At 42.2% G+C, this 15960-nt stretch overlaps 2 protein-coding genes across 2 annotated transcripts in view; one reads left to right on the top strand and one right to left on the bottom strand.

Annotated features, from left to right (window-relative positions):
* The first annotated feature begins 276 nt into the window (after positions 1-276).
* LOC133738600 (cytochrome c biogenesis protein CCS1, chloroplastic) lies at positions 277-4475 on the top strand. The gene is made up of 8 exons (XM_062166172.1): positions 277-789; positions 1152-1371; positions 1459-1570; positions 1945-2217; positions 2429-2694; positions 3186-3342; positions 3432-3515; positions 3961-4475. Exons 1-8 carry the CDS (start codon positions 378-380, stop codon positions 4114-4116), a joined length of 1680 nt encoding a protein of 559 aa, XP_062022156.1. The 5' UTR covers positions 277-377; the 3' UTR covers positions 4117-4475.
* A 192-nt stretch (positions 4476-4667) lies between these two features.
* LOC133738601 (4-hydroxy-3-methylbut-2-enyl diphosphate reductase, chloroplastic-like) overlaps positions 4668-15960 on the bottom strand; it is a 31493-nt gene continuing 20200 nt past the window's right edge. Inside the window, exons 3-10 of the mRNA XM_062166173.1 lie at positions 6793-6972; positions 6583-6714; positions 6406-6480; positions 6211-6316; positions 6030-6124; positions 5615-5800; positions 5410-5496; positions 4668-5313 (exon numbers count right to left, since the gene is read on the bottom strand). Of these exons, the coding sequence (XP_062022157.1) occupies positions 5242-5313; positions 5410-5496; positions 5615-5800; positions 6030-6124; positions 6211-6316; positions 6406-6480; positions 6583-6714; positions 6793-6972 (933 nt within the window). The 3' untranslated portion in view covers positions 4668-5241. The remainder of the gene's footprint in view (positions 5314-5409; positions 5497-5614; positions 5801-6029; positions 6125-6210; positions 6317-6405; positions 6481-6582; positions 6715-6792; positions 6973-15960) is intronic.

Raw genomic sequence — 15960 nt, 5'->3', positions numbered from 1 at the left:
GACGGTTGACAGCTCTCATCACTTAGCTGTCAACCGTCCGATTGAAATCGGACGGTGAGTGACCACACAATCCCTGGTCAGCTGCTGACCAGGAGAACATTTTCGTTTGCATATATACTCATTATTTTCACTTTTCATCCTATCATTAATAGGTTGTGATCATTTGATACGACTCACTGTTACGATAAAAATATCTGAGAGGACCTCACAATATAACAAAAATGAAAAAAGAAAAAACAAAACAAAAAATTTAAAATTATCCCTTGCAGAGGATAAACTAACAAAACTGCAGGTCGTTACACGCCAGTCCCTCAAATGACAGTTGAGCTCTGGAACAGATAACACCCCAACAGCTTTCCCAAACTCTCCATTCTACAATGGAGGCTCTAAACCCCTCCATAACCCCCAAACCATGTCTACCCAGAACCTCTTTCCTCAAATCCCATCTCCTCAACTCCACCTTCAAACCCACATTCTCGCCCCACAATTCTCAGTTCTTCAAAAGGACACCTCTCTCATTCTCGGTCACCTGTACGCTGAAGACCCCTCAAGAAAACAAGAACAAGAAAAGCAACAATATAAGCAAGAAGATTATACTCTCCGAAGGAGCGCCGCCACCGTTGGAGGAGAAGGGTGGCGGCGCCACCGGAGGCGACAAAGCTCCGGCCAAGTCAGGGAGTGGGGTGATGGGTTCGATGAAGAGGCTTCCGAGGAAGGTTTTGTCGGTTTTGTCTTATCTGCCCTTGGCTATTGGAGAAATGTTTGTCATTGCTGGTCTCATGGCTCTCGGTATGTTAAGTTTTGGTTTTTAACCTCTTAAACTTGGTTTGCAGTTGCTTACATTATCTCTAACTAATTTAGTATAGGAAAGTTGTTTTCTTGGTTCGTCATTTTGAGGTGGTAAGGTAATTCATTCATTTAAGAGGTGTTATAGTTACATTAGGAAAGTATAGATGATAAGCATTCCCAATTAATCCTCTTGTTATTGCTCCTAATGATACCCAATTTTGAGAGAAAATTTGAGAAACATGGTTTCAATACTTCATAGGTTGTTAGATGAGTAATAAAGAGAGAGTTTTTTTTTTTTTGTATTCCCTACCTTCATGTGAGATTGTAATTAGGGCTTATGTGTGGATGTGATGCTTGTGCAGGAACTTTCATTGATCAAGGTGAGGCCCCGGATCATTATTTCGATAAATACCCTGAAAGTAATCCTATATTGGGAATTTTCACTTGGAGATGGGTTTTGGCCCTTGGGTTTGACCATATGTACTCATCTCCCATTTTCCTTGCAACATTGGCTCTCCTGGCTGCATCACTAATGGCCTGCACTTACACAACACAGATACCTCTAGTCAAGGTTGCAAGAAGGTTTGATTGCTTTATCCAATTCTTTCATAATTCCTAAAACTGAGTTGGGAGTTTTCTTTTAACGTACGCATTAATTGGGGAAAACAGATGGAGTTTTTTGCAGTCTTCTGAGGCCATCCAGAAGCAGGAGTTTTCAGAGTCTTTGCCAAGAGCTTCTGTTCAGGACTTGGGTGTTATTCTTATGGGAGCTGGATATGAGGTATATTCTTTCATATTCTTGAATTTGTTTCTCTTTTCAAATTTTTAAGTATCATTAGATGACAATTGCTCAAGTGGTCTAGGGTATATTATCTGAAAACAATGTCACAGAGTTACTGCCATCATATGGTAATTTCTACTTATATGCAGTAGGATACCTTGAAAATTTAAAATTTACTGAAATTTTATTATTGCTAGCTGTGAGAATAATGCAAAAATGAGATATAATAATTAATCCATATGGGTTATCTGTCTCATTACTGCTGATAGTTTACTGACTTACTCTACATTGATATTGGATATCACCTTGCATAGGTTATTACTACCTCCTCGTCTACAGCTACCTGTTAATTGTGAGTAGTTTCATCCTTATAGGTATTCTTGAAGGGACCTTCTTTATATGCCTTTAGGGGGTTGGCTGGACGATTTGCCCCTATTGGAGTACATTTAGCAATGCTGCTGATAATGGTAGGTGGAACTCTTAGTGCAACTGGGAGCTTCAAAGGAGCAGTTACAGTTCCACAGGGTTTGAATTTTGTTGTAGGAGATGTTTTAGGCCCATCTGGGTTTCTGTCTACTCCAACCGATGCTTTCAACACTGAGGTTCATGTAAACAAGTTCTACATGACCTATTTTGACAGTGGAGAGGTGAACAATTTGTCTTTTGCTGAGAAGTAAAGTTGGTGATCAGATCAAAAGGCTTGCTTAAGATGTGTTCCATTTTTTTTCCTTTCTGCCTCTTTAGTTTGGGCATATTCTGTTTATAACTATTATAATGAAAAATTGATGTCTTAGTTTTATTGCTCCTGACTGCTACATGCAAGGTTTTTTCACCATTTCACCCTGGTTTCTGTTACAGGTATCACAATTTTATACTGATCTTTCACTTATGGACCTAGACGGGAAGGAGCTGCTGAGGAAAACAATCAGTGTAAATAACCCTTTAAGGTATGGAGGGATCACCATATACCAGACAGATTGGAGTATTTCAGCACTGCAAGTGATCAAGGATAATGAAGGGCCTTTTAATTTGGCTGTGGCACCTCTTCAGATCAATGGAGACAAGAAGCTTTACGGAACCTTCTTACCTGTTGGAGATGTTGATGCTCCTAATGTTAAGGGAATGTATGTGATCCTCTTACAACTGTTGCTTCTCTAGTAGCACATTTGAAATGAATTTAGAAGGGCTTTTTTGTTTTTTTTTTAACCCCACCCCTCTCCACCCTTGATAGGGCTCGAACAACATGACCTCCCAAATAGGAAGCCATTGTCTTACCCCCACCAAACACACGCACCCAAATGAATTTGGACGGTTATCTTCCACTTGTTTTCTTCTTGATGTTTTAGACAACTACCTAAGGCTTTTAGATTAAGATTCTTCTAGAGGTTACTTCATTTCCACCACCCTTCACCCTTGAAAAGGGAAATAAAAGGGAGTACTGTCGAGAAGATTTGTTTGGCAGTCTTTTGGGTTATCTAAAGTGTTTTGGCTTCAGTAAATTGAAGTGTATAAAATGATAGCTTTTCAAGTTACAACATCACTCACCATTATTGCTAATAGGTTGTTGTCAGTTGTTACTTATGTACACTAATTTTTCCTTCCTTCAAAATTTCAGATCAATGCTTTTGCGAGATCTACAATCAATTGTCCTGTATGATCAAGAAGGGAAATTTGTTGGAGTTCGACGACCAGGTTCCAAGCTTCCAATTGAAATCGATGGCTCCAAAATTACTATTGTAGATGCAATTGGGAGTAGCGGTCTTGCCCTGAAGGTGATGACTAAAAATTTATTGTACAAAACCCTATAGAACTTTCTTGAGCTACATTCATTGAGCCTTGAAACTAAAATTTTCCTTATCAGACTGACCCGGGAGTGCCGGTTGTATATGCTGGATTCGGTGCTCTAATGCTCACAACTTGCATCAGTTTTCTATCTCATTCACAGGTGAGAATTTACATTGTATAAAATGTTGTTTATAAACTTGAAACATGTACACCAGTTCTGCTGAAGGATCAACTATTTTACATTTGGTTTCAAAACTTAGGCCACTCGTTATTTATATGCGTCATTGATTACAATATGCTTTTCATTGTTGCATTTAATTTTGTCTCAATAAATTGATTTGCTTCAAGAACTTCTCCTTATGTTTTATAAACAAAATTATCTGTAATTTTTCTGGAATCTTGTGCACTTCACTTGGTGGTTGATATATATTATAATTGGTGCTAAAACATCCATTTCCAGCATGAATAACCTTTTCAATTTAAGAGTGCCTTGATGTTATGTTGGTATTGGTTTCTGTGATTTGTTATAAGTATTGTTGCCAGTATTCATCTGCTTGCCTAAAGTAGCCATTCATTTGTTGCTTGTTCTCCTCTGCTCGACAAAGATATGGGCCTTACAAGATGGAACAGCAGTGGTCGTAGGAGGAAAAACTAACCGAGCAAAGGGTGAATTTCCAGAAGAGATGAATCGCTTGCTTGATCGGGTTCCTGAATTGATTGATTCATCTCTTTCCAAGCAATCTGATAGCACTAGTGGCTAGTCTGAATTCTGAAGAAAATGCCAGATACCACTTTAAATGATTGTCCACTCCAAACAAGGATATACATCAAACTATTTTTTATCCAGAACAGAATGGAGGAGCAGTTTATTTACCTTTCTTCATCCAAAACTATTTTTTGAAGCAGAATTCAACACATAGGCAAAGCAGAGCAGTTGAATTTGATTTTCTGGATGTATACATAGAAGCATTATATACCCTTGGCCTTCTGCTTTCTGGTGTAAAGTCCAAGTCTTAAGAACATTTCTCTTATCTATGTACAGTTGTTTCTCCACCATTGGAACTTGTCATACATATATGTAACAGCTATATATATATCATAGTATTGGAAAATTGTAACATTCTTTTACACTGGTTTGGCTAGCACTCTTTCTTTGTTTCTTTAGCCTCACATCATTTCAATCGACAGACCGTGAATTATTTCAAAATTTTCCTTTGGAGGGCAAAGATGAGAATGAAGTCCTAATTTAAACTTTGAACAAGATGAACTTGATTCAGTTAACCAAATACTTTAGACAATAAATTAGTACTGTGAAATATGTCGAGTCTTTCTTTCTTTCTTTTCTTTCAAAAGAAAAGAAGAAAATAAGGCTGCTTTATTAATGGAACAGAGAACCGAGTACATGCAGTGACGGCAGATCCTAGCATGAAAAAACTGACGAGAACCAAGTAGATGTACAGCAGAACAATGACAGTAAGACGAACTAAAGTAATACAACAGAACAACAACCTCCATACACATTGGAGAAAGGGAGCCAGCTGCCTAAAAGGCGCTACAGCGAACTCAGGAAAGGAGGACCACCAAGATTTTTCATCATGAGCAGTTACATTCTCAATATATGGAGAGATAGACAGTTGCCCCATTGCAACTTTAAGTACAAAACTACCAATGAACACCACTAGATGATAAAGAGAGAAGATGAACAACATATATGGAATCCGTCTCTAGCCAAAGATGATGCCATTTCTGGACCCAAGCAAGCTCAACGGCCTCAATTACCACAAGGATCTCAGCAGCAATCAAACTCACAAACATCGAGGGAAACACAAACACGCACATAAAATGGCCATTAGAATCACGAAGAACTATGTCTAGTCATGCCTAACCTAGATTATGCCTAGTTGCAGGGCCTCTTTACGCTTGATATCAAACACCTTGATAAGAGCGTCTTCAACAACCTAGGAAATATGAAGATAAAATGATTTAGGAAATTTCACGTACTTGCAGTGACAGCACTTAAAGTTTGGAGCATCATCAACAACGAGGAAAAATACCTTATTTGGAGTAGAGGCACCAGATGTCACACCAATAGTCACAGGACCCTCAGGCAGCCAGTTTTCGTTCTCAACCAACTCGCCGTGCTATAACAAATATGTAGTAAACAAATTACAACAGGCACAAGAGCCATGGAAAAATAGAACTGAATCTGATCTTTTAATCCAGAACAAAAAATAGAACATCATGTCTCCAAAAACTTACTTTGAGTTTATAAGCTATTCGGTTTCCAGGGCCTATTCTCTCCTCACTATCAATCCAATACGAAGAAATTCCGCGAAGTTCTGCCATCTCTTGTAGGTGAGAGGTGTTATCTGAGTTCCACCCTCCAACTACTAATATAAAATCTAGCTTTTCCTCAACTAACTTGAGCATTGCATCTTGTCGCTCCTGTTAGAAAAACAGGCATAACACCTTTTAAGTCTTATAATAGCATTTAAAAAAAAATCATATGCATAGCTCTATGATGAAGACACTGCTTTCAAGCTAATCTGTAAACAAGATAGATAGTGAAAGAAAAGTTATGTACACAATGTTTAACATGCAACATACAAACTTTGGATAAACCCAACTAGCTAGAAATCAGACAAGAAAAACCATAAACTAAGAAAGAACTTACCTGAGTCGCATAACATATTGTGTTGAAGCTCACAAAGTGGTCATTGATATTCTCCACTCCATACTTGCGCATCATTGTTTTCTCTACTAGTTTTCCTGTTGGATTAATATTGGTATGAAGTTAAAGTTAGTATGCAACTAATCATTTGTTCTCGAAGATGAACCAACATTATAAAACTAACCAATGCTGTCTGTCTCAGTCATGAGCATTGTAGTCTGATTTGCAATCCCACATTTAACCAGATCTTTGTCCGGATCGAACCCTGAAGAAATTGCTTTCTTAAATTTCTGCATTCAAAGCCAATAAAACAGTAACACCCTACATGAACCCCAAAATAGCAGCAAAGTTCATGCAAGCAAGAACAACAAAATTGCACCTCCTGAAATGCCTCTTTAGTTGAGCTAGACCCATTAAGTTCACCACCAAGAATATAGTCACACACATATGATGCCTGTAACAAAAATCAAAGTTGTACCTTCACTAACAGAAAGAATGAAGCTGAAAGTTCTGATAATGCCAACAGGTATTGACTGAGTACAAAACACTTGCATACCTCATCCATATTTTTCACAGTAACGTATTTTCCAGCATATGAAGCAGTTGCTACAGCTTCCTCATGATCATATACACCATGAATAATTGAAGTGTACTTCCCTGTCTTGTGCTTCTCTACAGTATTCCAAACCTTCATACAACAAAGAGACCCAGATGACATTACCAGACCCCATTTTTATTTTTCACTTTTGAGGGGGAAAAAAACTACCTTTGAAACCCAAGGGCAAGTAGTGTCCACAATTTGAACATTTTTGTCACTCAAGATGAGCATCTCATCCACTGCAGCTCCAAAGGCAGGTAAAATGACCACATCACCCTTGTCCACTACCTCAAATTGCTTTCTCCCTTCCTCTTTCGGGACCCTCTTCACCTCCATCTCGTCCAACCGCTGCCAATATTCATCTTAATTTAATTTATTATCTAAGTAATGATAACTGAGAGGGGGATTAACAATGAAGTTAACAATGAAATCGATCGAAATCCCTAAAAAAGAAATTAACAACGAAGTTATGTATTAAGAGTCAATTAATGAGATTCGAAGCCGAATGGTGTGTTTGCCTTATCTGGGCTCTACTTTGGATTAGTCTGCCGGGCCTAAAGAACAGAAGATTTCACATTTGGGATGCCGGAGGAATTATTTTGGTCAAGTAACTTCGTTTTGGAGTGGCCTTTAGTAAAATTATGGCTAACTTAGCCTACACATGCATTGGGTAAAGCTATGGTATGTTAACATTTCTCATACATCAACTATTTTTATCACTTTAAAGACTCATGTTACCACTTTGAGGACTAATATGACTATTTTGAGGACTCATATGGTAAACTAAGAAAATTTACCACTTTGAGGACTAATATTACTATTTTGCGGACTCATGTAGTAACTAAGAAAATTTACCACTTTAAGGACTCATGTTACCACTTTGAGGACTAATATTACTATTTTGAGGACTCATTTTACAACTTTTAAGGCAATTGTATGCATGTCATACGTTAACATTGTTTGGACCCAAAATGAACATTTTGGCCTGACAAGGCGTGTCTTGGAGAGATTGAGACAATGTCAGTGGCTCAAGCTATATATTGTCGACAAGCTCGAAATATATATTTAGAGGCTAAATAAAGCCTACTATGGAAGTATGACAAGTCAACTTTAGCATATTTTCCTACTTCGGCTAGGAAAAACCGAGCTAGACAAGGAAGGAGGGGTGGCAGACTAACCAAATGAAATCGAAATGTGCTGAAACTTTCCAGATCCATTCTAGACAGCCCAAGGATCATTTCTTATGAAGAGTGCCAGAGATTGTTTTGAGTGGAAGGCCTTCAAACAATCAGTCCAATTTTCTACAGAAGCAAAACTGGAAAACTGGACCTGTAAGAGGTCCAGCAGCGTTTCCGGCCCAACCACTATATGAAAAGCTCTGAAATTTTACCAGGGTGATCTACACTCATAGTGGAACATTTTTTATGAAGAAGTCGAAAGCTCATTCTGAAGTCTTGTTAGAGAAATAATTGATGGAATAAAGGGGCAGAAACTGACCTAAAACCAGCTCAATATTCACATGTTCATGTTTCCTACCCACATGAAGAAAGCTAGATGCTTTTCTTCTTTTCCTTGGATATATTTTTCAAGACAATCTCTTTAATAGATCATCATCACTTCCATGTTTTTGCACCTTCATGCCTTGCTTTCATTTCATCATTTCTCTATCTTTTCCATATTTTACAAATCACTTTCATATTCCACTTTCATTATTTTTCTTCCACTCATCATTTCACTCTTCTTTTTCTTCCCTATATAAACACCTTCTCTTCTCATTCTAAAACACACATTCACATTCAACAACAACATCTCTAAGATGATCTAAGTTCTCTCTAGAGCAACCTCTCTAAGAGCAACTCCTCTCCCTCTCCTTCTCTTTCTCTTACCGGTGATCATACTCCTAGTCCTAGTCTTCTCAGAAGCCGACTTTCAGTGCCACCAAACCCTCTGTCAACGTGCTTCGGTCCTAGTCTCCTCGGGAGCCGACGGTAGTGCCGCGACCACAACGGTTACAGAACCAGCCAAGCAAGGGTAACGCCCTAGCAACCCAGCCAAGCTAAAGTCACGCTTTAGCAAGATCTCAACACTTCCCGGTGATGTCGCTCTGCTCGATCTACAATATTGAGTATCGATTGTGTTAACAAGAAGAAATTTCAGCAAAGTCCTCACCACGAGGCAGAAAGAATCCCCATGACGAGGTTGGTGCTCTCCTCGTCTACAATCGCTTGAAAGAAGTCAGGTCAAGGGACACCCCCGACGACCGCACCCGAACGGTGCTGGCACGCCCGCGCAGAAAAGAGACTGTTGACCAGCTGCAGCAAAATTAGAGCCAAACATTTTGGCACGCCCAGTGGGACCTACTGTAGAAGTTTTTCTCCTGAAGCACATTTAACCACCGGGCTTCAAAACAAACATTTTGGCACGCCCAGTGGGACAAACTGTGAGCTGTAAATCACACCACTATTAAGAAGTTGAGGTTAGTAAGGGGTTGTGAATCATAACGGAATAGGTGAAGTCTCTTTTGTTAATATTGACCTAAACTCCTTATTGGTGCCTAGTTCAGGTCCCTTAAGGTTAAGGGCGGTTTTTATTAACACTTGTTGAACTGTCTTCACACTTATGATCTTTCTCATCTTAGTAAGAATAGCCTATGTGAAATGGTGTCTAGAAAGGGGACAACGTTCATAACAGGTTATTGAATCCAGAAGTGCGTACAAATGGGCCTAAACCACTGTGTGGGAGTAGTTCATGCCAAAATGGATTCTGCCTCTTTTGTTCGCCCTCCCCCACCTGGCCATTTCAGTAAGGTTGCCCAAAGGATTTGAAAGAAAGTTTGTGTCTAGGCGACTATACTTGGGCCGCACGTCTAAACCTTGATTCATAGTGTCTTATTGAATTCAGCTACTTTCAATTCAGACTTCCAGAAGCCATTGGGAAGTCAAGCGCAAACCCTTATCAAAAGGTTTACGTTAACTGCCCGAAACATAAGACCTCCAGTTACAGACCGCACTCGCGTGCAGACTGTCGTGGTCTTTTAGAAGAATTAGTAATTCAAAGATTTTCTCTCCACACGCCATCAACAGAGATGACGACCGAACGAGGAGAAGGTCAACAGCCCACTACTGAGGGCGAGGCAGTTCTCACCGCCCAGCCTAATGAGGCCGGAAAAGCGTCTGATACCACCAGGGTGGCTGAGGATGAGGTGAGAGCGGATGTTTTTGCACCCATCCCTATCCCAGAAAACGCCAGCCTGGAAGCGCAACTTAACATCATGCGAAAAAAAAATAGTACATTCTGGGCAAAGACGGCTAAAAGATTCGAGGAGCAGCGACGGATGTCCAACAATCTGATGACGAAAGTCAGGCTGGAGATGGAGCGCAATGCGGAGCTGTTGCAAGGGCATATAGACCACACGTCACGACAAGCCCAGGAGCAACATGAACAGCTCGTGACCTTGATAAATGCCCAAGCTGCGCAGACTAAGGTCGTTCTCACAGAAGTCGTGGCTATTCGCAGTAAGGGATACAATACCGCGATCCAAGTTGCCATGCAAAAAACTGAGATGGATTAGGCAAGAGATGTCCTGAATAAGGTGTTAGGGGACCCCAATGCTATTCTAGGGTCCCTCGGCCAGCCTACAGGATCAGGCAAGTACATACCACCAAATGCTCGAGCAAAAGCAAGCGGCGGCAGTACAGCCACATCCGTTACTGCTGTATCAGTCAGAGGTAAAGAAACTACTGTGGCAACGGGCGGGAAGAACAACGCCGCGTCATCAGTCACGCAAGGAACCAGGACTTTGAAAATCAATGAAGGGGCCTCTGTTGGTCATAGCCTGTTTCCCCAATATGACAGCGACGGAGTTGAATACGTGCACCACGATCCACCTCCAGCAAGCCATTATGGTATCGACCGGGTTGAAAGTCCAGCGAAGGTCACCACAGCCACAAAGGGTCAGCCAGCAGTGGGTTTTATGTCGCAGACGTCAACCCGACACAAAATGACCCATGGAGGCGGCATATCTTTGGTTAATCTGGCTTCACAGGCGCCACCGCTGATCTGGCCAGTTGATGATACAGTGGTTCACCCACCTCCTCCTGATCCAAGATATATAAGGAGAGAGGAGGTAGAAGCAATGATCAGGGCCGCGAACCAGAGGCCTAACCTGGAGGAGGCCTACCAAGGGCCCTTCCCACCGCATATTACACAGACACCTTATCCTAGGGGATATAAGAACATTACGTTCTCTACTTTCTCGGGAGAGGAAGTCGAAAATGTCGCGGCCCATTTGGTTAGGTTTCGAGTACAGTGTGGCCAGTACCAGAACGACGATAATCTGAAGTGTAACATCTTCGCTACTTCTTTATCGGGGTCTGCCTTCACCTGGTTCACTAAGCTGCAACCGGGATCAGTTGCGAGTTGGCCCGCGATGGAGAAGCTGTTCAAGGAAACCTTCGGGACTATCGAGCCGGAAGTAGATCTGGCTTCACTCACTCAGATGGCTCAGCAGCCAACTGAATCCGCTGTCATGTACCTTCAGCGCTTTCAGATCCAGAAAGGAGAGTTGAACGTGATTCTACCGGAGAAAGAACTGGTAAAGTTGGCAATCAAAGGCTTAGAGCCCCGCCAATGCAAAAAACAGCATGGAAGCATGTTCAACTCTATGGGGGAACTGATCACAGAAGTAGGGAGCTTTGAGCATCTCCTCAGGGAAATGGACGCCATGAGAAACTCATCCAAAGGAACATACATGCCTGGGAAGCATAGAACTGTGGCTGCGCTCAGCCATCAATCAAGTTCCTATGATCCTTACTATAGGAGCGAGGAATCAGGCCTAGCAGAGGCTGACGAGTCTGAAGAAGACGAGATAGCTGCGTTGGAACTCACTGGGAAAAAGGCTTCAACGTTAAAGCAACTGAAGTTGTGCAAAGAGCCGTTGAAGCTCAAGTCGGTGGTTTTCACCAAACCAGAGTTCGCAAGTTATACTTACGATGCGAACAAAGCGCATGAAATCTTGGATGAAATGATCACCGCGAAGATGGTGAAAACCGACTTCGGCCCATTTCCCAAACCAGAGCAGCTAAGGGGGAAGAAATACTGCAAACTCCATAATATGTGGAATCATAATACAGCCGATTGTGTTAAGCTGAAGGATCAGATCCAAATCTGGTTAAATAACGGTAGTTTGCAACTAGAGGCACCGAAAACAGCAGCAGCGTTGGTGGACCTAGATCCCTTCCCAGATACCGGCATCAACATGGTGGACGTGGCATGGGGTGAAAAAGATCAGCAGAATCAAAGTCCAGACCATGTGGCTAAGGATTTGAAAAAGGTTGGAGACAAAGTCATGAAGCGGGAATCCAAGACTCGTTTACCCATCGTCCTATGCTCTCGGTGCAAGGAAGAATGTGACACTCAAGCCCTAGATGAGCAAACATCCCAGACTGTCCGCTTTGGATCTCTGCCGCCAATACGGTTAGTATCATCCTCTAGAAACTTCCAACCATACAGCCCAAGAGTATACAGTGGTTCAGAAACTCTTTCTCCAAGGGACTCAAACTTATTCAAAAAGTTGAAGACCGCGAGGGAAGAAGAGCAAGTAGATAAGCGGCAAGGGGTTTTAGCCAGACCTTACATTCCGCCAGTATCGACGTCCTCCATCAAAGAAGGGAGATGGTATACACAGAAGAAGGGCAAGGCGGTGGAGATGAGCTCTTCAAGGAAGAGAAAACTCCAGCGGAGGTTTGGAGAAGCAAAGCGAACCTTGGAAGCACTAGATCAAGGACTGATCAAACCATCGCAATTACTAAAATTTCCAGAAGAGTATCAGAGACAATTGGAGGCACTGGCCTCCAAGAGATTCGTTTCCCCGCGAGTTCAGAAACAGCAGCCCAAAGTATCGCGTGAAGAGCGAAAGCCACGGACCCCCAAGAGCAGCGCTCAGGAGAAGTCCCTAGTTCCCGCAAGGCGAGAACCGCCGCCAGCTCGTAAAGTCAATGTTTGGCGGAGAATATCTCACGAAGGAAGAAATAGCGAGCCTTCAATCTTTGACAGGCTGGGGGGCAAAGACAATCGGTCCGCAATTGTGCAGTGGAGGCCTAAGAAAGTTCAAAGTTCGGTGGTCGATCTCCCAGAGGAAGTGCCAGCGGCAAAACAAATTTTCAAATCACTGAACCAGGTTTCCATGGTACAGGAGCATGAACAAGCCAAGGTGGTGATCCCCGCAGAGGAATCATTGGTTGCTTTCATGGTTGAACGGTTCAACGCCGATATCCCAGTAGATGAACCCAAGCTCAATCTTGATGATGACATGGATGAAATAGAAATGGTGGATACCTCTTGCAATATGGTTTATGTGCTCCCTGCTAAATATGCTTTACCAGTTACTGCGCAGGAATATGTAGAAACTGACGCGATTGGAGAACAGCAGTTGCAGATCACTTCAGCCGCAACAACGCAGGTGAAAGAAGCAGTGTTCCTTGAGACTGAAGATGCTAACAACAAGGGTTTCTTCATGAGCTTCACAAGACCCACACCCGCCATGGTGCAACACATGCGACCTTTGTATATCACAGCAGAAATGAATGGGACTAAGGTCAATAAGATAATGGTTGATACCGGCGCGGCTGTGAATGTCATTACTACCAGAACCATGCATCTACTAGGGATCAAGAAAGAGAAGATCCAATCCACTTCCCTTACGCTAAAGAACTTCGCGGGGACTGTGACCAAAACATTGGGTTTGATTTTCCTACGAGTCAAGGTGGGTCCAGCAGAAGGGGTTTACGCTTTCTTTGTTACAGATTGCTATGCGGCATATAGCGCAATTATGGGCCGCGACTGGATCCACATGAGTTATTGTGTCCCATCCACCCTTCATCAGGAGCTGATCATATGGGACAGAGTCGCGGACAAGGCAGAAATTGTTAAAGCAGACCCGCGCCCTTTTTCGGTGTCCGCCAACTACTTGGACGCAAGGTATTACCTAGAACCAATCTCTCCTTTACAAGTCGTTGGTATTGATGATAAGGGCCGCCCCACAGGGGTGACGACCTCTGAATTGGCACAATGGGGGCTCGCAGTCGCAAAAAATGACCTCGAAAGGCCTGGATATGCGGTGCCATCTCCAAGTGCTGATTAATGGATCACGAACTCATGGAGGAAGAGGTGGAGGCCGTCCATTCCTTGTATGAGAGGCTATCCTTATACTTGTTGGAAAAAGAGGCCTATGATCGAGTCGCGACTTTAGAAATTGTTAATGAAGAGTTCACGGACCAAGAAGAGGAGGAATAAGAGATTCAGCTTGCTCCAGCGGCATTGGATGACACACCTCCGAAGGTTAGGGACCCTACTGAAAAGGTCAATCTGGGAACAACTGATGAGCCTATAGAAGTGGCTATCAGCACTTACTTAGAGCCTAGCGAGAAACAGAGGCTCGTCGAATTATTGCTGGAATTCAAGGACTGCTTCGCGGAAAAATACGAGGACATGCCAGGCCTATCACCAGACTTGGTATGCCACCAACTACCAACGCTGCCTGATAAGAGGCCTGTGAAGCAAGAGCCGCGAAGAATGAACTCGGAGACCCAAGTTCTGGTCAAAGAGGAAGTCGAAAAGATGTACAAGTCGGGCATTATTAGGGTAGCTAAGTACAATAAGTGGCTGTCCAATATAGTGCCTGTTCGCAAGAAGAATGGCAAGATGAGGATCTGCGTAGATTACAGAGATCTTAATTTGGCTACACCTAAAGACGTCTACCCCATGCCTGTTGCGGACATGTTGGTAGATGCAGTTGCAGGGCATGAACTGTTGTCTTTCATGGATGGTACAGCGGGATATCACCAGATTCCGGTCATGGAAGAAGATAGACACAAGACCGCATTCCGCTGCCCTGGGTTTACAGGAGTTTTTGAATATGTGGTCATGCCTTTTGGACTGAAGAATGCGGGAGCAACATATCAGAGAGCCATGAACTTGATCTTCCACGACATACTTGGAAAGATCTTAGAGGTTTACATTGATGACGTCGTCGAGAAGTCTAAGAAAAGTGGAGATCACTTCACGGATCTCAGAAAAGTTTTCGAGCGCATGCAGCTACACAAGCTCAAGATGAATCCCGCCAAGTGCGTTTTTGGAGTTCAGGCAGGAGATTTCCTGGGATTCATTGTCCATCAAAGAGGCATTGAGGTCCCTGAGGATAAAGCAAACGCGGTCATCAATGCATCTCCCCCGCGAACGAAGAAAGAGTTACAGCGACTACTGGGTAGGATCAACTTTTTGCGACGATTCATTTCTAACTCTTCAGGCAAAATCCATCCGTTTTCACCACTGTTGAAGTTGCAAGGACAGAATGAGTTTGTGTGGGAACCTAAACATCAAGAGGCTTTCGACAAAATCAAGGCCTATCTGGTGAGCCCGCCAGTGCTTGTTCCTCCTAGAGCGGGATTTCCATTAAAGTTGTATGTTTCAGCAGCTGAGGCTTCTATTGGCAGCCTCCTCGCTCAGGATGATGCAAATGGTGTTGAACATGCCATCTTTTACCTCAGTAGGACACTCACAGATTGCGAAACAAGGTACACTCCAATGGAAAATCTGTGTCTTACATTATACTTCTCAGCATGCAAGTTGCGGCATTACATGTTGTCCTTTACTACTTGCATCATTGCTCAAACCGATCTAGTCACGCCCCGGATTTTGAATGATAAATTCAAATCCGAAACCTGAATAATTACAATTACAAAAAAAACAAATCTCGAAACTTCGAGTTCATTATTACAATTCACTCTCACAATATATTATAAAGCTCAAATGAGCATAACACACCTCACAACTTACAATTGTTGTAAAACTCTAACAATTGCTCTAACCGCACGATCACCGTCCTGGTTCTCCTGTCCTGTAGGATTACCCGCTACACAATTTGAATAGTGTACCGGGAGTTGCAACAACACAAAACCCGGTAAGCTTTTTACAGCCAGTATGAGTAAACAAGAAAGAACTGTTGATTTATTAGATTTCAAGACTACCACAAACCCACGTTACTTTCTCACTCTCATATATATATATAGACACTTATGAGTTACTCTCAATTTAGCTCATAAGATCACTCACTCTCATATATATATGTAGACACTTATGAGTTACTCTCAATTTAGCTCATAAGATCCCTCACTCTCATATATATATATAGACACTTATGAGTTACTCTCAAATTCGCTCATAAGATTTCCCAACATTTGGTAGACAGACTCATATATATATATAGACCCTTATGAGTTACTCTCAATTTCCCTCATAAGGTTACCATATATATATTGACACTTATGAGTTACTCTC

This window comes from Rosa rugosa, chromosome 3 (assembly GCF_958449725.1).
Source record: "Rosa rugosa chromosome 3, drRosRugo1.1, whole genome shotgun sequence".
In the NCBI taxonomy this organism is placed as follows: Eukaryota; Viridiplantae; Streptophyta; class Magnoliopsida; order Rosales; family Rosaceae; genus Rosa; species Rosa rugosa.
Note: the sequence above shows the minus strand (reverse complement) of the source record. Positions and strands in the feature narration are given on the sequence as shown.

Coding starts and splice junctions, on each gene's coding strand:
- LOC133738600 (XM_062166172.1), top strand. CDS start 378: ATGGAGGCTCTAAACCCCTCCATAACCCCCAAACCATGTCTACCCAGA. Junction 1,571..1,944: donor TTATGGGAGCTGGATATGAG/GTATATTCTTTC, acceptor TCATCCTTATAG/GTATTCTTGAAGGGACCTTC. Junction 3,343..3,431: donor GTAGCGGTCTTGCCCTGAAG/GTGATGACTAAA, acceptor TTTCCTTATCAG/ACTGACCCGGGAGTGCCGGT.